The 21,806-nt window shown below is 54.2% G+C and overlaps 7 protein-coding genes across 7 annotated transcripts; 2 read left to right on the top strand and 5 right to left on the bottom strand.

The window, feature by feature from the left end:
* Positions 1-63: 63 nt before the first annotated feature.
* On the bottom strand, positions 64-1,899 carry A1O7_07108 (uncharacterized protein; the record flags this gene model as incomplete). Its single annotated transcript, XM_007761108.1, has 3 exons — positions 64-1,451; positions 1,508-1,689; positions 1,745-1,899. 3 exons carry the CDS (start codon positions 1,897-1,899, stop codon positions 64-66), a joined length of 1,725 nt encoding a protein of 574 aa, XP_007759298.1.
* Positions 1,900-3,228: 1,329 nt separating this feature from the next.
* Positions 3,229-5,325, bottom strand: A1O7_07107 (uncharacterized protein; the record flags this gene model as incomplete). The annotated part of the gene is made up of 1 exon (XM_007761107.1): positions 3,229-5,325. One exon carries the CDS (start codon positions 5,323-5,325, stop codon positions 3,229-3,231), a length of 2,097 nt encoding a protein of 698 aa, XP_007759297.1.
* A 1,093-nt stretch (positions 5,326-6,418) lies between these two features.
* Positions 6,419-6,796, top strand: A1O7_07106 (U6 snRNA-associated Sm-like protein LSm2; the record flags this gene model as incomplete). The annotated part of the gene is made up of 2 exons (XM_007761106.1): positions 6,419-6,432; positions 6,514-6,796. The coding sequence occupies 2 exons, from the start codon at positions 6,419-6,421 to the stop codon at positions 6,794-6,796; spliced, it is 297 nt and encodes a 98-aa protein (XP_007759296.1).
* Positions 6,797-7,395: 599 nt separating this feature from the next.
* A1O7_07105 (uncharacterized protein) lies at positions 7,396-10,164 on the bottom strand (the record flags this gene model as incomplete). The annotated part of the gene is made up of 1 exon (XM_007761105.1): positions 7,396-10,164. The coding sequence occupies one exon, from the start codon at positions 10,162-10,164 to the stop codon at positions 7,396-7,398; it is 2,769 nt and encodes a 922-aa protein (XP_007759295.1).
* Positions 10,165-11,207: 1,043 nt separating this feature from the next.
* On the top strand, positions 11,208-12,327 carry A1O7_07104 (mitochondrial thiamine pyrophosphate carrier 1; the record flags this gene model as incomplete). The annotated part of the gene is made up of 3 exons (XM_007761104.1): positions 11,208-11,240; positions 11,304-12,140; positions 12,202-12,327. The coding sequence occupies 3 exons, from the start codon at positions 11,208-11,210 to the stop codon at positions 12,325-12,327; spliced, it is 996 nt and encodes a 331-aa protein (XP_007759294.1).
* An 807-nt stretch (positions 12,328-13,134) lies between these two features.
* On the bottom strand, positions 13,135-14,259 carry A1O7_07103 (uncharacterized protein; the record flags this gene model as incomplete). Its single annotated transcript, XM_007761103.1, has 1 exon — positions 13,135-14,259. One exon carries the CDS (start codon positions 14,257-14,259, stop codon positions 13,135-13,137), a length of 1,125 nt encoding a protein of 374 aa, XP_007759293.1.
* A 534-nt stretch (positions 14,260-14,793) lies between these two features.
* A1O7_07102 (uncharacterized protein) lies at positions 14,794-19,328 on the bottom strand (the record flags this gene model as incomplete). The annotated part of the gene is made up of 4 exons (XM_007761102.1): positions 14,794-17,245; positions 17,299-18,070; positions 18,121-18,204; positions 18,266-19,328. 4 exons carry the CDS (start codon positions 19,326-19,328, stop codon positions 14,794-14,796), a joined length of 4,371 nt encoding a protein of 1,456 aa, XP_007759292.1.
* Positions 19,329-21,806: the final 2,478 nt, after the last annotated feature.

Below are 21,806 nucleotides of genomic sequence, written 5' to 3'. Positions count from 1 at the left end.
TCATATACTGCCTGGATCAATTTGCGGCGTATGCTCTCGTAACATGTTTCTACCGTGGTAGAATCACACCTTCGTATCGGCCTTGTCCGCACCAGTCACGACGGCTGGAGAAATTCCACTGCCCGAATCCGAGCCCTGGTCCTTTCCTTCGATAACGTTGTCCCCCCTCCCGAGCATCATATGCTGGATATTGACCTTCGGGCCCTTGAACCACTTGTGAGCGTCCACCACCCACCACACCAGGGCCCCCAACATTGGACCACCCCAGACCAAGCATGTCCAGTTCATGAGTGACGCATCCAGGTTCTTGCCAGTCACACTGGGAAGGCAGAGGATAGGGATCATCAACAAGGTGAAGCAGGTCGATGCCACGCCGATGGGATAGGACCACTTGCCGAGGTGCCACGGTCCGTGGCGGAATCGGCTGCCGACAAAGAAAGTTCGAATGGTGATGGGGATGGTGAAGGCGACAAAGGCGGCAATGGCGCCGACGCTGAAAATGGCTCCAATGCATGCCTCCCCTCCAAAGAGGAGCAGGGTTAGTAGAATACCGATCGCCGCATTGAACCAGACCGCGTTGACCGGAGTCTTGGTGATTGGATTGACTTGGGCCCAATACCTGGAGCCAGGGAAGCAGCCGTCGCGGGCGTAGGCAAAGGTGACTCGCGATGCGGCGACCATGCATCCTTGACCCATGGAGAAGCCGCAAATGATTGTCATGGATAGAATAGCCAAAGCCGTGTTCCTAGGCAGGATTTGCAACAAGTAAGACGCCCAAGGTTGGCCCAGGTCCGAGTCGAGAACATCGTCGATGCTGATGACAGTGTACGCCACGACCAGCTGCAGGAACCAACCCATTAACCCGCCCACCCCAGACGTGAGCACGATTGCACGTGGACTGGCGATGTTGGCATTGCTGCATTCCTCTGCCAGATGGAAGGGCGCATCATAGCCGGACATGGTCCAGATCACGGCGATGAATGACATGAGTACAGCCACGCCATTTGGGTAATCTGTGCCCTCGTAGAAGTTGCCCCACACTGTGCTGCTCTTGGTGAAGCGAGGCAGTCCTTGCGAAGTCCGGTTCGTCGCCGCGGGGATGGTGATGACCGTGATCACCAGCGCAATGATGTTGAAGGTACTGCCGTACGAGTTAAACGTCGCAATCCAACGTGTGGGCATCGAAGAAATGCATGCATGGATGATCATTATCAGGGTTGTCAGAAGGAATACCTGATAGTTTTGCGGCACGTAGCCGGGGTTGTTGATCGACCCTGCCGCAAGGATCATGGAGGCCAGTGCATAGTTGACCGAGGGCGCGCCTGTGACCTGGCACAGCCAGTTGGACCAACCGGTGATCCAGGCAGCGATAGGACCGTATCCTGGAGGAGCAAGGACTGCTGCAGCGTAGTAAAGACCACCCGATGTGGGCATCGACGAGCACAATTCAGCTGGCACAAGGTCAGCAGAGCGCGTAGATGAGATTCGAAGCCAAGTCCTGACATACCCATGCCCATAGCGACGCATTGAATGAAGCCCATGGCAATCAGCCACCCCCACGCCATGCCAGGAGTTCCAGCATATCCCATGCCATACCACAGCGTCGAGGCGAACGATGGCAACAGGCCAAGAACGGCGAACGACACACAAAAGGAGGTCCATAATGAGAATTCACGCTTGAATTCTGGTCTGGACTTGTATCAGCATACATCTCGGTCGAGGTGCACAGCTATTGCAAACATACTTGTAACCAAGAGCAGCGAGAACCTCTTCGTCGGCCGTCAATTCTCGATCATACACTGGCACTTCGGTCCCAGCCAACACTGATGTAACAGGCTCTTCTGCGACAGACCTGCGATGTGTCTGCGAGGCAGTACTGAAATTGCGCTCGGCGCTCATGATTGCGGGGGTCGCGTATGTTGTTGCGTCGCCGGACTGCAGGGTGTGTTCATGGAATATGTACAGTGACGTCTGGCCGTGTCAAGTCCGAGGCGATGGCGTGGGTTCGTGATTGAGTGCCTGTCACCAGCTCCCACAGCAGCGGCGCAATAAGCAACAATCGACTGGAGGAGAGCGCAGAGGACGGGCGACAGATGAGGGCCGCCTACGGAGTACATGTATTCATAACAGAAACGAAGGCCGTGGATACTCAAGCATCGCATCACTAGTAAGGAAACCACAACGCCAAAAAGCATGGCACCGGCTTGGAAGCGGCCGACGAAGCTGGCGAGCCTCTCAGAGACGTAGAAAGGCCGCCGGGAGTGGAGGCATCAGGGATTCATTGGCCCTTCCAGGCACCCAGCTAGGGCTTCATCGGGTAATTTGACGCTTGGTTATCGGAGGGGGTGGAGAGGATGAAGCAACAGCTTTCTCCAAAGCCACGAGGGGCCACCAGGGCCATCACGAAGGGTGGCAGAGGGAGAGATTTTAGCGCATGATGAGTGGGCGGAGGTTAGCGAGGCGAAAGATAAGAGCACGAGGGGAGGGGACAAAGTTGTGGAGGAGGGAGAACAATCGCGACCGGCCGCTGGAGGATGCCGATGCCGCCGGCGCCGTGCTAAGAGCCTAAGAGCCCAACTTGACGTAGCCAAGGGTGCCCAAGTCGTTGGATTGGCAAGCCTAAACGTGTCTGCGTCCGCTTGAAACCTTTACCGCAGACACCGCAAACACCCCGGATATCAAAATATTCGATTTCAGGGTGTTGATGCCTGTCATCGGTTTCGACCTGCATGCCACGAGGTCGTCGATATAATATAGTATACACCATCCCAAGCAGTATATCAAAATACATCTGGACCGTGGCTGCGTGGTATGGTCGCCCCTCTCATGTCCATCTCTTATCAGTGAGGCAAGCGCTGTGACGGATTCCTCTCTGCACGTAATAATTAATTCCCTATCTTCGTGCTGACTCGACACAGTAATCGTCGGATAGAGACTACACAGTAGAGGTACAACGAAAGGGAACCTCAGCATAGGAATCATCCTGGCCTGATGATAAGGGTGAATCGCTGGTAGGCAGCTTGCGACTCGTCGAGTACCGCATAGGCCTGCCCAATCGAGTCAAAAGGGCATCGAGTCTCTCCCGGGGTTTGCGACCTTCGCTCGCGCGGAGGCACTACGTTGATTCGCTCCTTGTGAGATTGCCCGAGAAGTCTATCAATACTTCGTACGTCTTCTGTATATTGCTTCTGCACATGCGGACATCAACGCTATGCTCGTCCCTGAGAGTTACTGAAGTTGGTCGTCGGAGTGTTGTTCTCTCTCCTCCACCGCATCGTCAACCCCAGATACCCTCCTGCATATGCGCCTCGCATCCTCCGGCATTGTCTGCCAGAGCACCTGACGAACTTCCTTGCCGACTTGCTCTATGGAGTCCAACGCCCAAATCACATCGAGATGCTCGTACTCCTCAATGACCTTACTGTGCACCACCTTAACATGGGGCTCGCGTCCGCGTTCGAACCTCCTAAGGAGTCTCCGGCCGTCGACGAGTTCGTCACACCCCGCCACCCAGAGTGCTATGGGAGGGACATGTTCATCATACCAAGCCGTTTTGCCACGATCAGAACTTCGAGCCTCCGCGCGTTCGCGACTTTCTTCTCTTTCCTCATCCTCCACATCTTCCGTTTGCCAATCTTCTCGTGTAGCAAGGATGCACTTCTGTCTCGCAAAGCATTCGCGTCCCAGCCACCATCGCATACTTTCTGCACTGACGTAGACGGGGGAGAATTGGAACAGGCGATTCCGGAGACCGCGATCCCATCGTGTATCGGTCCAGTCGAACAGGAACGAAAAGACTCGGTACCCCATCGCGCCATAGAGTTTGCCAGGTAATGCGCGGTGCATCGCCATCATCAACGGAATGAAGGCGTGAATACCGAAGAAAATTCTGAACATCGCTGGCGAGATAACGCGCATGAACTTGAAATACATTTTGCCGATCAGAGGTCCAGCGTAGACTGCTGGAGCCAGCGCGCAAAAGACACTAATTTTGTCTCCCAGGTCCGGCCGTTGCTCCTTTGCCAGCGCAACAAATGTTTGCGTGGTCCCTTGACTGTGACAGACCAGGCCAAGCTTCTCGAATCCGGTCTCCTCAAGAACACGAGACATGAGCGCCGGTAGATCCATCACTCCCATTTGGCGCATGTTCCATGCCCACATACGCGGGTCATGGTATTGAAGAAGACTGTGCTCAGGCACGAACCCGCATCGGTTGTTACCCAACCACACGTCGTAGCCGGATTTGCAAAGGAAGAATGCCAGGCTGTCATCGTCGTTTGAGCAGTAAGCTCCAGCGCTCTGTAACAGGCCGTGCATTAAGAGCACCGGATACCTCCGATCACCGTCGCGATACTGTTTGGGAACGTGTGGCTGGAGGTTTTCTTGGCATTTTGAGAAAACAACAGGAGAATCAGGCTCTCGGCCCGAGTCCGCTTTAGGCTTGTATTCCTTTGGGTTGTAGATGTGCCACAGCGTCAGGATAAAACCATCCTCGGTTTGCACCTTGAACTGTTCCGCATCGAGCCCGACACGACGGGCATAGTATCTGATGTCGCAGACCAACTTGTCCGGGCCTCCCTCTAGGGGTTCGTATTCGTTTCGCGGCAGATTCGGGCATTCTCTAGTCTCATCGTTGGTGGGTGCAGTGCGCTTCCTCTTTCGTGAGCTCCATTCCTTCTCTTTCTCCCTACGGATCGCCGCACGGCTTTGTTCTTCTTCGTAGAATGGTCTCTGCTTGGCCGGATCTCGAAACGTGAGCCACAGCCAAATGTATTTGAAGAGATGGGGAACTGATGTGAAGATCGCTCCGAGGACAACAACAGCAAGAAATGCCGTTGACAGGAATGCCGATGTCGTTCGGAAGAAGATGCACTGCAAATCGCGCAGCAGCGAAGGGGGTCCGTATAGAGGCAGGGGCGGAAAGAGCGGATGGGTATGTAGGACGGGTATGGCCTCATCTAGCCGACTCGACTCGCTCTCCTGGTCGTCCTTCAACAGCTCATTCCTGTCGACCGCGCCGACCCCTGCGTTCTGCCTGTCAAAGCGCGTTAACCCTCTCGGTCGCACAGGATGGTATGGTCTGCCTTCCGAACGGTTTTTCAGCAGATTTATCTTGTGCGCTTCCTGGATCGGGATCGCTGGCAGCCTGTTGCCATCGGCGGTCTCGATAACGGGGTCGAGGGGGGTGATGAAGGTGGCTTCGACCGCATGACCTGATGCATCGGGATCTTGACCGTTCGTCGAGGGTTCCAAAGAGAGCTTTTTGGCCTGTTCCTCGTAATCGACAGCTGCGTGTGCCCGTGTTCGCAGCTGAGTTTGTGACATCTGGAAGCGAGAGAAGGCCTCTTGGACCGCGTGTTGCGCGTTGAGTGGCCGTGTTGATGTCCTTAGCTTGTAGTAAAGATATCACTTTCCACCTTGCGTCGAAGGTGACTGGAATTCCCGATGTAAGACCTGCAGCAATATGTGAAATTAAGTTGGGTAGAAACGGCGAGAACAAGACTAGAAATGGAACGAAAGTCGTCCTGCTACAGGGAAAGCTGGGCAGTACATCGACAAAAGGCACATGTCGCCTCAATCAAGACAAGCCTGAGATTTCAAGGCAATATTGCGCTGCAAGCTTGACTGGCTGAGACCGTCGCCTACCAAACCTACCATGCAAAAGCACCTGACGATCCGCCAGGAAAGGGGACCTCAACCGCAGGGAAAGAGGAAGGAGAACTGCGATCGTAAACAGATCCAAGTTGTCGTTGACATCATAGCCGCAGATTGGCCTCGACCAGAAAGGCAACGCTCGCCACGGCGATTGCGCCACATTGTCGCTACACGCGCCGTTACCGAGCCACTGGCATTGCTTCGTCAACGTCGTGCACCGTAAGCGAGAAATCCGTCCAGAGCAGGCGAGAGGTTTCAGATATCGGCTGCAATGGTGATATCAGGCGTCAGGTCAGTCACAAGAGGAGATGGACGTATGCTAAGAATCTCGAAAAGCAGCAGATACCAGTAGGAAGGCCAAGAAGATGGATTTGCAAACACTGAAGAATAAAAGTTGGACAGGCAGAGGAAAAGCACAGACCAGCCAGAATGATGCGCCGTATCCGAGTCCTGCAGATCAAAGAACCCTAATCGCAGCTTCCCCACACTTTCTTGGCATTAATTCCGCGTGCCGAAGTGCCACTACACCGTAGACTGCAGTGCGTGGGTGCGGCTTGAATGACATTCGACTCGTACTATGTGCTATCCTCACTGGTCCCTCGTAGTTCGATGAGCACACCGAAGCCACTCGCTCGATAGATCCCATACCCCGCACGCGTACCCGGAGCACGCAACTCAAGTCCACGAGAACAGCACTACACAGTAGCGATCAAATCAATTCTTCCCCATCCACCTCACCTCACCTCCCACAAGCCTACCCAACATGCTCTTCTTCAGGTAAATGCCTCAAACCCGTGTTCCGTTCTGCTCCTGCTATCTCCCGCAAGACGCATTCACTAATTGCATATGGAAAAACAGCTTCTTCAAAACCCTAACCCAACAGACCGTGACCGTCGAGCTCAAGAACGACATCTCCATCCGCGGCACCCTCAAATCCGTCGACCAATACCTCAACATCAAGCTCGACGACATCGTGGTGCTGGATGAGCTGAAGTACCCGCACCTGTCGAGCGTGCGGAACATTTTCATCCGCGGGAGTGTCGTGCGGTATGTGCACTTGCCGCCGGATAAGGTCGACAGGGGATTGTTGGAGGATGCGTGTCGGAGGGAGGCATTGCAGGGGAAGGCTAAGGGGGCTTGAGCGAGTACCCTGAAGGTCGAAGGTAGAACGTCGAACGTGGGAGATATAAGAATTGAGGGTTAAGTCCATCGGGACTTACGCGAGCCAAAGAGCCGAAAGGCCCAGCGCATGGCATGGCATACAATGAGCATTGCATACAATGGGCAGATATCCAGTGGGCGCCGAAAGACATATTAAGCGTCCAGAGCGGGATTCGCTCCATGATTGCAATGGCCACCGTGGATGCGCTCAGAGCGTTCTGCGGTACTGAACTCTGAAAATGCCAGCTGTCAGGCCCGTGGTGCTGCTGGGGAGCGTCCAGTGGAGCTGGCAAGGAGCATCGATTCTCGCGGGGCCTACAAGACGCGGCAAGAGTGGCGGAAAGCGTGAAGATCTGCTGGGGCAATTATCTGGTTGCCACTCCCGCTGAGGTTGGCACTGGAATAGCGTGTCCATCCAGGGCGTTTACAGTGGCACAACGATACAATATCGTCCGGTGGCCATGCACACGTACGGTATTCTCTCGAGGCACAACACATCGGCCGCGTCTCCGTGGAATTGTACCTCGTACAACCATTTAAAGTCTACAAGAACTACGAGTTGACCACCCAGCATCAGTCTCACACGCCATACCTCAACTGCCCATCTCCAGAGCCCCATCCCTCTGCGCCAACCTCGATTTTGAATAGGCCGTTCTTCCTCTTCTCGACCTCCCACTTCTCAATCCATCCCTTCATCTTCTCCCTACTCCTCGCGCTCCCCACATTGACAGTGGGCACAATGCGATTAATCCTCAAAGCGCAGCAAAACATGGTTAACTCGCGGAACGAACTGTGCTCAGAGTAGGGTACTCCGAAGCAATTCGATTCTCGCGTACTTCCTCGCTGAGGAGCGAGGTCACGCATCGAATAGCGCGTCTTCCAGCCCTCGGAGTGTAGAACCGTGCTGACGGCCGGGTTCTCGGTGAAGCGAGATGTCGGAGGACGGTAGGACCAACCTGTAGGCCTGAAACCGACGACGCGGGCGAAACGGCCGTTGTAGCCGAGCAAATAGTCGTGCAACGTTTCGGCGCGGATTTCCATCAGCGGTGTCATGTGTACTTGTGCTTCGAGTGGATTGTCGGTGAGCAGAGCGTTGAGTTCCGGGTCTTCGAGACACTTGCATATACGCATCTTCGCTGGAGGCGCGTAGATTTTGGAGCCTAGCGCTTTGGCAATTCCGAGGCAGATTCGTTCTTTGCCGATCGAGTAGGTGCCGATGACCACGAGAAGGCGGCCACGCGGTTTTGGTTTCTTCTCTGTCTGCTCGAGCCCCGAGTCGACGACTTCGCTCTCGCCTTGTTCTAAGAACTTCTTCATCACGCTCCCGGCGCGCTCGGCTTTGACCTTTTCCCAGTTGTCGCCCGAGTCCACAATCTCTTTCGATAGGCTAACACACATCTGAGCACAAGCATCAATGACATCCTGCTGGCTGGGAAACGCATATTTGGGCGTCAGATAAGTCGTGTCTAGGTAGCAAGTGTCAATTATTTGCTGCTTCGTTTGACCAGTGATGGCATCGACAACGTCGGGACGCAAAAGCGGGTGGGCGACATGCGCAGGACAAGCTCGAAAATCGCCACAATGAAGTATTCGAGTCAGCTTGGGCGACCCATCTTTGTTCTTGCCTGTCACCTTCTCGAAGAGATAGAGTGATGAACCAGGACAATGATTCGCCGGGATCATCGTCACGAAAACTCCCTTTGTGCCGGGGACTTCGACCTTCTTCTCGAACTCGAGCGGGACAACCCATTTTGGATCGACTCTTAGCTGCTGCAGCATGAGGTTGCATGTGACTTTGCTGGCGTAGATTGGGCCATGGCACCAGGAGGATGTGAGTCCAATGTAGTGATCACTATGGAAGTGGCTGAGAAAGTAAGCGTTCTGGCCTTCGACCTTACCATAGCGGAAGGCGTCCACGCAGATGTAGAAGCCCGGCATGATCTTATAGAAGGGGCATGTTCGCTGATATGCCGGTTTTCCACGAGATTGGTTTTCGTTCTCTGCGGCTTCAGCCCAGGCGGCGTCTTCTGCGTGCCCAGACATGAGTCGAGTAAACGCTGAGCCTGCTTTCGAGTCTTTGTCCGAGGCAAAGGGGTTGGGCTGGGCCGGGCGTGCAATAGCTGCGCGCTGGAATCGCTTGAGAGAAGCAGTTGACGAAGCGGCGTCTGAGGCTTTTGGCTTGACTGGCTTTGGTTTCAGTTTTGTGGTATCCAGTTCAGGTTTCATTGGCAGTGGGATGGCCTTGTTGTCGAGACAAGCGTTGACATGGCTCGTAATCTGTGCCTCAGACAGTCCTGTAGTGCTTCCGATACATATGGGACATACTGTGAGGGGAGGGTAGTCTTCATTCGGATCGCCCAGGGGCTCATCTTCGGCATAGCTCCGTGGTGTCCATACACTGTCAGCCTCTGATTTCGAATCTTCGTCCTCGAATTCCATGCCCATGTCTCGTTGCTCTTCCATCCATCGGCGCTCCATAAACTCCTCTCCACCCTCGAAGAACTCGTCATTTGCAAAGTCTTCGTCACCGAACTCGCCAGGCTCGAAAACACTTGTGGCCTCACGCTTTAGTGGCGGGACATCTCCTGTAATGATTCCTATATGTCCAGGGCTAATTTCGGCCGTAGACGTGGCCTCACGGTCCCAGGCTGGAACACCTGCTTCAATGACTCCTATATCTCCAAGGATAACTTCGGCCGTAGATTCGACTCTTCCAGCTCTAGACCGCGAGCTGGACTGTTTGGCGGCAATTCTCGTAAGACTCCGCCGTGTGTCGGGGTCAATGGTGTCCAGCGACTCTTCAGTTCCCAGACCCCGTACATGATTCAATTCACTGGTGTCCCTGGTAGCTGCACCACTGATAGCTGCAGTCCAGTCGTTATCTTCCTCATCACTCGAGTCGTCCAGGAAGCCAGCTTTGTATTTCTTGGGTCGCTCTACCTGCTCTGTAACCGCGGCACGTGGATGTTGGTCGCTAGTATCGTCGGTGGCACTTTTCTGGTGTTCAGGTGGGGGTGTCCCAAATGACGGTTCAAAATCCTCGTCCTTATCAACCCGCCTCCTCTTGACCGGTGTTGCATCTTCATTGAACTTCGTGTCCTCCGCAGCTGGTGCCGGGGCCATACCACTTTGCTGCGCATCCTTGAAGAACAGCGGGGCTGCTGCGCTTGCAAGGGCCTGGGCCTCCTCGCGTGTGTTCGCCTTTTCGAAAAAGTTCAGGATACTCTGGTTGCCGCCGGTCTTCTTCGCAAACGGGGTCTTGGAGGCAGATTGGCGGCCGATCACAGGAGTCTTTGCCATTGGCGAGCGGTTCTTCCCAGTCGGCTTCGCCTGTGTCTTTGCGGACATGGTGGGCAGAGAGAAGTAAGGGCTTGCCTTCAGGCCCGGGGAAGGGGGGGTCGGTGCGCGGCCAGTGGAGGGCAGGACTCGGTCGTCTACCGGCATGGATTTATTCTCTCGAGGATTGCGGAACATTTTCGTATGTGCAGAAGCGCCACCGGAGCAGTTAGAATCATCATTGATCGTGGTGTTCTAGAGGACGAGGTCTTTGTTACCAGGTGGTGAATATACCGTGGTGCGTTCAGCTCATTGTCTTGCTACAGGCAGTCGAGCGGCTTCATGACGCGGTTAAGTTTTCGAATGGCGGACAGCCCCGCCTCGTATCTCGGTCCTCATCTCAACCACAGTATGTACATAGAACACGACCGGCGTAGACCACAAATCTTGATAACAAGACGCGTCTCTACCACTACATCCACAAGAGACATGCCTCCTGATGCCAACATTGCCATCTGGAACGATTTGTCGCTGTGGAAACCGAGGAGGAAGCGTGTTTTAGTTACCACCGGATCTTGCATTCTACCACCTCGACGAGGCACAACATGGCACGTTCAATCCAATACAGTGTTCTTGCGATTGCAGTCACGGAATCACGGGAACTGAGCAGAGGCGCACAGAATACGGTAGGTGAACGCATATAAATACTGTGTGGCTGTTGCGTTGGATCCGGTCACCGAACGGCCATTCTCTTGAAGATGTAGCCATCGGCTCACGTCCTAGCAAGAGATATACTTATCCATCAAACGACTCGCTCTCCCATCCGTAATGTTGCAGCTACTGGAAACCCCCATTTTTTTGATCGTGCAAAAAAGCAGTAACTCGTAGTTGTTTTCTTACTCAGGAGAACGCGAAGTCACGTGCGCAACTATCCACCTCGCTAGGACTTGCCTCGATCTGGCAAGCCTGTGACCCGGATACAAGCATCTTGATAGAGCCAAAACGACATCATCGCCCGCTCCTCCTCTTCTCTACCACGCCCAGTGCAAGCCGTCGAGCTGTCAACCACAATCTCTGCCGCTGTATAGCGGCTTTGCGTGTCGAGTCCAACGCGCATGTCGAAGGACATCGAGCGCCTCAAGGATGAGGTAAGTTGGGTCCCTCTTCGTCCTTACGCGTTAGCCATCCGTCACTCATTTCCCATAATTTAGGGCACGAGACAGCAAGTCGTCCTCGCCGGCGGCATAGCAGGCCTCGTGTCCCGCTTCGTGATCGCACCCCTCGACGTGGTGAAGATCCGCCTCCAGCTCCAACCTCATTCGCTCTCGGACCCCTTTTCATGCGATGGCATCAAGGGACCCATTTACAAGGGCGTCTTTTCCACGTTACGCGCCATCGCAAGGCAGGAAGGGATCCGAGCGTTGTGGAAGGGCAACATCCCCGCCGAGGTCATGTACGTTGCCTATGGAGGGATCCAATTCACGACGTACCGAACGATCACGCAAGCCCAGGCTCTTTTAGCGACCAGAGCGCCCCCGTCGGTGGAAAGCTTCATTAGCGGTGCTGGAGCCGGCGCCGCCGCCACGACGGTGACTTACCCGCTGGATCTGTTGCGGACGAGGTTTGCCGCCCAGGGGTCCGATCGGATCTACACGAGCTTGATCGGGTCCGTACGAGACATCACTCGTCACGAAGGCCCCGGCGGCTTTTTTCGAGGTTTAAGCGCTGCGGTCGGCCAGATCGTGCCGTACATGGGTCTGTTCTTCATGAGCTATGAGTTCCTCCATCAGCATATCGGCGGGACAACCCTGCCGTTCGGATCCGGCGACGCCACCGCGGGGATCTTTGCCAGCGTGTTTGCAAAGACGGCGGTCTTCCCGCTGGACCTCGTGCGGAAGAGACTGCAAGTTCAGGGCCCGACGCGGGGGCGGTACATCCACACGAATATCCCAGAGTACAACCAGGGCGTGCTTCGAGCGCTTGCCACGATCTGGATGAAGGAAGGCTATCGCGGATGGTACAGGGGTCTGACTGTTAGCCTGGTCAAAGTGAGTGATTGCCAAACTCGCGAGCAGTCCGTTCAAACACTGATAGGCCGGGTCGAAATAGGCTGCTCCGGCCTCAGCAGTGACCATGTGGACGTACGAACGCGTGTTGCATTCGCTCATAGCGTCGAACCGAGCTGATGAGATGTGGGAGATATTCACAGGCTACGATGACGAGAGTGATGACTAAATTCTGACAGGGAGACGAGTGGTGTCACCACGACGGACCGGCCATTGAAGTGACGGTGCAGGCAGCGGCATGATCAGCACCCACCTCGCCGGTGCACATGATACACGCCAGGCTCCAGGCAGTCTACTCGCCCGCACTTGGTCCGTCCGACGTGGCCGAGCCTCGCGTTAGAGTACGGAATGCAGCAACCCTCCAGCGGCCTCCCAAAGTGGTTCATCTTGATGGTTGCCTAGAGCAGTCCCCTCCGCTGGAGTGATGGCGCGCCTCATTCAAACATACCGTCGCGCTGCACACACGTCAGATTACTCTCATGGTGAATGGTTCAGTCTCACATATTCCAAGTACGCACTGACGATATACTCAGGTCGCTGTGCGCATTGGCACATTCGTTGAGTACAGGGAGCTAGCTCCTTGAGCATCAGATCTCGAAGTTTGAGGCCACGCTCAAGCATTGTGCGTTGATCGCCTCAACTGCTAGACGGATACCGGCTGGCATGTCAGGGATAATGGGAAAACAGGCGCGACGGGCAGCGGTGCTCCTCCCGGTTGCGATGGAGGCAACTCCACGGTGATGCACCGGGACCTGAAACTGGCTTTCGCGGGGATATCTACGAGGGAGACATGCTAGTAATGGTTATTGAAAGGAGCCGCGTCAACATGACTCGAGCTTCGAATGCAATCAACATCTAGGGTATCTATTTCAGGTTGCTGTACAGTTGATGGCTTCGGCAGAAGGACAATCTAATCTTATAGCGCTTGCACAGCGCGTGTCGGGAAAATCCATGATACTCTTACTGGCGACTCAAATCACCTTCCAAAGTTGAACTTGGCTCCCGCGTACCTCCACAACGCCCGCAGGAAAGCCTGGTACTCGACTCTCGTGCTGCCGCTCCCGGAGACGTCTCCGCCTGAATCGCCCACACAATAGATCTCGCTGAGCCGGATCTGCCAGGGCGGATAGCCATCCAACTTCACGGTCGGTCCAAAGACAATGACGAGGTCAGGCTCGCCGGCTTCCACTTCCTTGCCAGCAGGCTTGTGCCCATTCTGTGTCCTTGGACTGTGAACTGCTGTCGTGGCGCTGATTTCGGCGTTGATCAGGTTGGATGTGATGTCCTTGGGATCGATCTTGTGGGCTTGTGCCATCTCCGCCAAAGTGCGGGTGAGGTCGACCAGCGTGTCTCTCCCATCTGTGGCCGACAGGAGGAATAGATCGAGGTGCGGTCGTCGCCCATCTGACCCATCTGCTAACTGCGGCTGTATGTGCGGCGAGGGTGTTCTTGACGGACTGATCGAGGGGTGGTTGGGCGCAAAGACTCGAAGCGACGGCGCCACAGGCGGTGGTCCAAAGTATGACACCAACTTTTGCCTCACCAGCTCTTGCAGCGGAGACATGTATGTTTTGAGGATGCCCGACCTTTCGTACACGCTCAGTAGCGGGATCCCCGCGGCTGCGGACCAGGCACACAACTCTGCCACCTCGTCCATCAGGGCTTCGAGCCCGCCGTCTTCTTCGGTCTTGAACTTCAAAATCACGCTCAGGTGTTCGGGGATGCGGTCGAGGTTCTGGACGTCTCTTTGGATGTATTCGGGCGTGCGGTGGTGGTAGTGTCGGATGGCCAGTAATCTGTAGACCGTGGCATGGTAGATCTGGCGCAGGCGGATGTAGATACCGAACACGAGTTGGATGAGGAAGAAGATCACGAAGTGAAGCTTCGCTTTGAGGAAAGGTCGGACCCGTCGCTTGTGACCACGGGACTTTCGACGAGCAGGTTGGCTGGCCGACTGGGGATTCGTCTCTGGTGTGTGTGAAGTTGGAGCGGGGAGGTATGATTGTAGGAGTCTTTCGCGCTCTGACGCTGAGAGCGTTCGACCGCCCGAGGCGACATCATTGCGGTATAGTTTGGTGTCCTTCTCGTTGAAGGGTGCCATTGCGTTGAAGTGGAAAGCGAGTGTTCAGGGTGACAGGTAATTATTTATTTTAGCGGGCAGACATGGAATCTCGTAAGACCATTGTGAACGTGGTCTCTTGTAGTAGTACGTAGTTTCGGCCAAGGGCACATACATTTACCACTCAGCTGGAAGTGCCAGTGCAAGTTACCTACTTCGATTGCGCGTCAGGCTTGGTGGGCTTTGCGTAACGAGCGTTGACTCTTGACAGCCTAACCAAAGTCCACTCCGCCAATCGGCGAGCTTGACGAGAGAAAGGCAGGAGACACCATGATTGGCTGAAGAGCCCACTGGCACGTTCCCATGGCGCATGCTCTCGATGCAGTACCAACAGTAGAGCCGGTGAGAGCGGGATGCTGGCACGATCTCAACACACCGACCTTTTCGTCAGTCTTTGCCCACTCTCTACCTCACTCCTCTCTCAGTCTGCTCTATGTTCTCTTCCACAGGCAGGTGAATGTGTCAATTTCATCGGTCTGAGGAGGAACTAGCGGTTTATAGAAGGAGGACCTGCGACTACGCTAGCAGACTGATGAGTTTCTGATAGCGTACAGTAATCTCCTTCCTAGTGCCTTGAGGTCTTTTTTTCATTTCGTCTTCTTTTCTGGCAACCTCTAGTCTCTCTCTAGCCTTCGTGACTGGCGTCTGGCCGAAGTTGTCCTTCGAATCGCGATCAGCGCCATACTCGAGTAGTAGCCGTACCACGTGAATCAGCCCTTCGCCGGCAGCATGCCACAGTGGTGTCCTGCCGACGTTGTCTCTTGACTCGATTTTGACTCTGGAAGCGAGCAGGGCCTTGGCAACGTCGGGGTCAGAAGCGTAGGATAGTGGCGTTCGCCCACCGATATCCCTGGAGTCGGCGTCAACCTTTCCAGACGCAAGCAACATCGCCACGACAGTCTGGCTTCCTCCTTGGGCCGCGTACGACAGTAGTGTGCGACCAACTCCATCTTTCCTATCAGCATCAACTTGGTCTAAGGCAAGGAGCAGCGAAACAACGGCCCAGTGGCCGCTCATCGCACACCGTGAGCGTAGGTTATTTGCGTTCTTTGCGGCCAGTAAGATTGCGTCGTTACCAGAGGCATCTTTTGCGCTCGGGTCCACGCCTGCCTCCAGTAACAACCTGGCCACCCCTTCGTGTCCAGTTGTCGCAGCCCACAGCAGTGGAGACTGCGTTAGATCACTGCCATCGTTGAAGTTCAGCTGAGCACCGTTATCCAGCAGCAACCTCACGATTGTATCGTTCCATCTTTCAGCCGCCCGCCATAATGGGGTGACCAGTCTTAGCGGAAATATTTCGTCGGCCATAGGCAAGCGTCCAGTGTCTCTTTCGCTCATATCGACGACTGCCCATTTATCTTCCTCCGGGGCGACATACCTCGCAACATCTACTATCAAACGGCTGTTGGGATCCAAAAATTCTCTGTGGGGAAAGAGAGGATACAGATAATTCAGATTGACCGTATTCTGCAGGAGCATTTTGACGACTGTTTCGGATCCTCTCTCGATGGCTGCAGCTAGCGCTGTGCCGCCACCAGCGTTTCGTATCTCGAGATCTGCGCCCCACTGGAGCAGCAGCGAGACCACTGCGTCATGCCCTCCCCAGGCTGCCCCATGCAGCACTGTCGTTCCATTCTCGTCCTGGGCGTTGTAGTCAGCCTTGCTCTCAAGCAGCAGTTTCGTGACCACCTCGTGACCGTTCCGAGCGGCTAGAGCTAACGGGGTGCAACCATCCTCGTCTTTGGCCTCCAGCTTAGATGTCTTTGCGAGCAGCAACTTCACCATGGCTTCCTGTCCGTTCTCCGCAGCCGAGGATAGCGGCGTCTGCCTGTGCCAATCCTCTCTCCTAGGCATGCCTTGACCCTCCAGATCGGCGCCTCTTTCGAGCAGTTGCTCCACGACGGCTGCATGTCCATGCGCAGCTGCCCAGGCCAGAGGTGCCAAAGACGACTTGCCTCTAGACTCAATATCAACATCTTTTTGCACCAGAAGCGTCACTACCAGCCCGTGCCCGTTTGCTGCGGCCCACGACAACGGTGTGTGATCAGTAAAGCTGAAGCCTGGGTCTGGGTCAACATTTAGGTCTAGTAGGAGCTTCACCACCGGTGCATGTCCGTTCTTTGCGGCCCACAATAACGGTGTTGTTTCTTGCCAGTCCTTGGCTTTCGGGTCATGCCCTTTTGCGACCAGCATCACCACCACGTCATGGAGGCCGAAGTATCCTGCAAGGTGTAGAGCAGCCACTTGTGTGGGAAATGGGAACATTGTATGGCAAATTTTATCATATTCGGATAACCGCAATAACACAATCCAAGCTTGTAGACTTCCTTCGCGCTCGAGGAAGGCAACAACCTCTAGGGGTTCCCAGCCTAGGGCAAAGGCCTCGCGGGCATGATGTCCCCAGTTGCGAGCTGCATAATCGGAGAGCTTGTTTGCGTGTAGCCTAGTATAGAACTCATAACCTGAGAAGCACGAAGTCTCGAAAGCAGAGAACGAGAGATATGTCATGCAGATCCTCGCGATATCGATCTGTGCATTCTTGAACCAAATATCCTGGGTGCGTTCCAAGTATTCCTGCGTCGTATAGTGGACCAGCCGAACAATGTTGCTCTTCGTATCGACCGTAATCAATGGGGCACATGCCTTGGTTATGTGATCAATAGTCGGAATGTTGTCCTCATCCAGCGCAGATTTGCCAACTTCGACTGCAAGGGCGTCCTGGAGCTCCGGTACCCTCAACTGCCTTCGGGCATGAACGACCCACGAGAGGATCAGCATGGCGTCCCGAGGCAGGTCGCCTCTCTGGTGCTGAATTCGTTCCATGGCTTTCTTGTACGCTTCGTCTAGCGCGCTCGACCCGTCGGGCGACACTGCAGAGGCCTTTCGCAGACTTTTCAGTGCTGCCCGCAGAGCTGCCGGTGACCTCTTGCCGACGAGCGAGTCGATATAGAGTTGTGCGAGGAGAAACCTAGGGGGTTTAGCCCATATGAATGCCCGAGACCAACATTGTATGACACTTACATGCCTTCGATTGCTGACGCTATCTCCGTCTTGATCTCGTTCTGAAGATCCATGTCGCCGATCACAAAATCTGGCAGCTGAGTCATGCGCCTGTCGAGGAAAGTAAAAATATCTTCATGGCTAGGGCAGATTTCTTTCAATAGACAGCCTTCAAATCTCTTGCTGATGGCTGAGATGGACCTCGAAGTTGCGAAAAGGTTCAGTCCGACCTGGCTTTGTGCGCTGAACAGATGATCCAACAGTTTCGTGCGACTGCCATCGGTGTCATCGCATTCGTCGAGTGCGTCGACGGCAATGAAGACTCTTGAATAGAGACTGCTGACGGAATGGAGAGTTGCTGATAGTTCGTCGAGCAAGGGCCGCGTGCTTCGTTCTCGGTGTCGATCGTACAACGCTTGCACACTGTTCGGGAACGGACTTTGGCTCTGAGCCAGCTGCTTGATGATATTCGCCAGTAGGAAATCCGCCTTTTGGTCTTGTTGTCGCTGGAAATGGCAATAGATGTACGCAATGCCAACTCCGGTGTGGTCTTTAAATCTGCTGATTAGGTCGTGAATTAAGATAGAGGTCTGCATCGTCTTCCCAGCCCCAGGGATTCCAGTGCAGAATAGTGTCAGCTTGCTTGTTGCCAACCAATCGTGATATTCTGCCGACTCGAATAGCCCCTGGCCAGTTCCTGGCTCACGCCTAGAGATATAGTCATGCTGCTGAGGTGCAAAATCAATCGGACTGAGCCAGTCGAGAAGGGTCTTTTGCTTTTTGAGTTCGTTTGCTGCCAGTGAGTAAGCATACGCTCGACTTCCAGACAAATCGCAGACACACCTCCAAGGATATCACCTAGATTGTTCTTCGTTCGCACGAATCCGTCTTCGACTAACTCACGAACATGTCGTAGATCTTGCTTGACTGTCAAAAATATATATTTCAGTATCTCCTCATATGTGTCTCCACGACGGGTGTCACTGACCGTCGTTGAGTACGTCCTTCACCGGACGCTCTCCCTCGACATCACTTGCCTGTACAAAACCCAGAAGTTCTTTGGCGAACGCCGCTGCTACGGCCGCTGCGTGTTCTTGCCAGGCCTTGTTCTTGTGTGAGTCGCAGTAGTCACATACGCCCCGGATCACCAAGCAAGGGAAGTTGTTCATCAACCCAGCCGCCTCCATCTCAATGCAGAGGACGTTGCCACCAAGGTCCATGTTCAGTTTGTCCCGAAAAGCTGCATCCTTGATGACTTGGTTGCCGGACGCGACCAGGCCGTAATGCACGCGCATGTCTCGTCGCTTCCTTCTCACAATCTTGGTCTTGTCACACAAATGACAACTCTCCGCTTCATCATCATCGCTCTCCTCAATATCGTCCTCTCGCTTTTCTTCCTCATGACCATCATTGTTATCTACATCAGCAGCACCTTCAAGACCTGCTTCACTGACGTGATCGTAATCTGCTCTGAACAATATATCCTGGATTGAATCGGACCTCAAATACTTCTTGGCCGCTTTGGGGTATTTCTGCTTCAGCTCGTCAAGGTATTCAGGAATTCTTGAACCCGACAAGTCATGTTGCGTCTCAAGCGCCCCTAAAGCCGACAACAGAGCATTGGGCGGATTATTCAGCGCTCCGGTTCGTTCGAACTTGCTGCCCACTCTCGCCTTGCCCATGTCCCACTGGACTACACCGGGAAACTGTCCCACAGGTGTGCTAACCACGACATCACCTAGCCGGACTTTGGGTGGAATACCACCGCCAATTCCAACCATCAGACCAATCTTGACACATGGAAAGGTACCAATCATGAGGGTCGCGACATTTGCCGCCGAGTTTGTGCCGTACTTGCCTTTGGGTAGGCACGCTATCACGACGTTGTGTTGGCCGATAGCACCTAAGGTGTAGGTGTTGCTGTCATGTGGGGGCTTGGGCAAGTTCCCGTGTCTCTCGTCCAACATGGCAGTCGCCGCAGTCTGCTCTTTCGGCAGGGCACAAACCCATCCCACGGTATAGTCGCCATGAGTTCTGGTGCCAGGAGCCATCTGCGGAGATGGTCAAGATTGTCAGGCTGTGTCGTTCGGGAGGCAAATTGGGGACCTGCGAGCAATCTGCTGCAAGAGGTATGCTATTTTTCTTTCACAATAAGTGTCCTGAATGCATGATTACAACCGAATCAGCCACTTCCCAGATACGCTGCTTCAGTCGTGGGAACAGCTTTTGAGTGTAGAAAAAGAGGAGTGACGGGCCGTAGACACAGCCTCAAGTCGGGCGGGCTGGGAAAGATGTGCTGCCCACCATCTCAGCCGCAACTACTCCGTATTATCAGCCTATCAGGCTTTGCCACATTCCTCAAACACGATCCAAAAGGCGCCCGGGCGGTCTTCAGCACCTGCATTCATTGCCAAGACCAATGTGTCCTGCCATTTCCGGGGTTTCGGGCTGTAGAGTCGGGCTGTAGAGGCAGCCAGGGTGATGTGCGATGGTGAAGAAGGCGTCTACCCCCATGTCGCCGAGCTCTTTTGATGATCCTGGGCTCCTTTTGGGTCTTCCTTCAGCCTTCTGAGGTGAGTTTGAGATGGTGTTCAGACCTTACATTGCTGCTTGCATCTCGCGATCGACGTCTGTTCGGGTTATCTTCTTTCTGATTTGATGGAGCACAGCAGGGGTACAACAAGAGGGGAGAACTAATCCATTGCAGGGGAGGGATTGAATTGGGTCTTATTACACAGTACACAGTATTGCAGGCAGACGCGGCAGCGGGGAATCAAGACCAACGCGCCAGTTTCGCTCGTGCCTAGTATTGATTAGCGGCTGTTCTGTTACGTCATGCTGGGCACCACCAATGAACTGCCAAGCGACCAGGAGCCCCTTTATTCACTTAGGCCCAGAAGATGAATGCTTAAACTATCCACCAACATCAAAAGTATTAACTTGAGAGCGGACCTGCACCTCCCGCTGCAGATAACTGGGACCAAATCACAGTAGTTGTCCTGAAGCAGAAGACTGCGCTTCGTCAAAGTCGAGCAGCATGCACGGCTACTCCAGGCGATATCAGGCTTCAATTACTAGGCACAGCGAACACGCTCAAATGATTCCGTGACAATCACTGGAAGAGGAGGATAAGCTACACCATTGAGTGAAGGGTCAATGTCGTAGATGGGCGCTGCCTGGTAATGACCATTCAAACAGGTAACGGGGCATAGGGATCACGGCCTCACTTTCCGTCAGTTTCCTTCAATGCTTCTGCAAGGTGAGTTCTCGTCAGCAAGGTGAAAGAACCGAGTACGACTCCTTTAGCCGTCATGTTGCAATGGATATATGGCCAAAACGTCCCAGACCCAATTTATTTTTCCAGACGCATCAGGATTGACTAGCTATTGAGATTGACGTCCACCCGTCCATCGACAATCGGCAAGCTGGTAGCTTCTCTCACAACAGCTGTGCTATCATCATCACTGATCTGATAACGCGTGCCGGGCAAGTTCCCGCCGTAACGAGTGCCATTTACCGATCTTTCTCATCAGTCTATCAGTCTGCCTCGATTTCCTGTTCTCTCATTTGCACATCACCGTCACCAGCACGATCATGTGGCAAGCACCGTACAACTGTCCGCCAGGAAACCCGAGCATCTACTACCCTTCGTATGACGCTTATTTTGGCTGGCCGGACGACAACAAAGCTCCTCCGCGGTAAGTGCGCACTTTTCATTCACTTGTACACCACTTCATCAATTCCCGCAACCGAGTCTCAACCCAGTCCGCCATCATGAGTCCACGTTCGACTTGGATTGAACGCGGACGTGATGGGCGACCCTACTTCGTCAGGAAAAAGTCAGAGTCGGCCTCGACGAGGCAGGGTCTTTCTTGGACGCTGCTTCCAAAAGTCGGAAGCGCTCGCTCACTCTTTTCTTCTCTTAGGGATTCACTTCACAATCGCCACGTAGCTCCTGCTGAGGCTAATAGCCAACCTACGCTGCCAATGCCAAATGCCTCCAATCCTCCCTCGGCCCAAAACCCCCAACCAACTGCTCCGATGGCTCCTACATCTCAGTCCCAACCTCAACCTGTCAACATGTACCTCCTTTCTCCCCCACAGAATCCGAATATTCTAGATATGAAAGAGGCCAACAACAACCAACCAACTGCTCTGCAGCCACTGAGCCAGTTCATTCCAGCACACCTTCCGCCAGGCATGCTTCCCTTTCCACCTCATCCTCTGGCGACTCAGCCACCGAATGTGTTCCCACAACCAATGGGTTTTCCACTTCCACAACCCCAGTTTCAGATGCCACCAATTGGTCCACTTCCGGCTTCACTGCCTCCGCAGGGTCAACCTCATGGTTCACACCCCAGTGCGGCTAATTTCCCTGCGCCACAACCAACCCAAGCGGAGACGAGATACAAGTGTGAAATCTGTGGACGCTATAGATCTGCACGGTACCATTACAAGCATCCCATCCCACCTGGGCAGATTCCAGGCAAGACAATCTGTCTCAAATGCAGGGCAGAGGCTACAGAGAG

This window comes from Cladophialophora yegresii (genome assembly GCF_000585515.1).
Source record: "Cladophialophora yegresii CBS 114405 chromosome Unknown aczIN-supercont1.5, whole genome shotgun sequence".
Taxonomy (NCBI): domain Eukaryota; kingdom Fungi; phylum Ascomycota; class Eurotiomycetes; order Chaetothyriales; family Herpotrichiellaceae; genus Cladophialophora; species Cladophialophora yegresii.
Note: the sequence above shows the minus strand (reverse complement) of the source record. Positions and strands in the feature narration are given on the sequence as shown.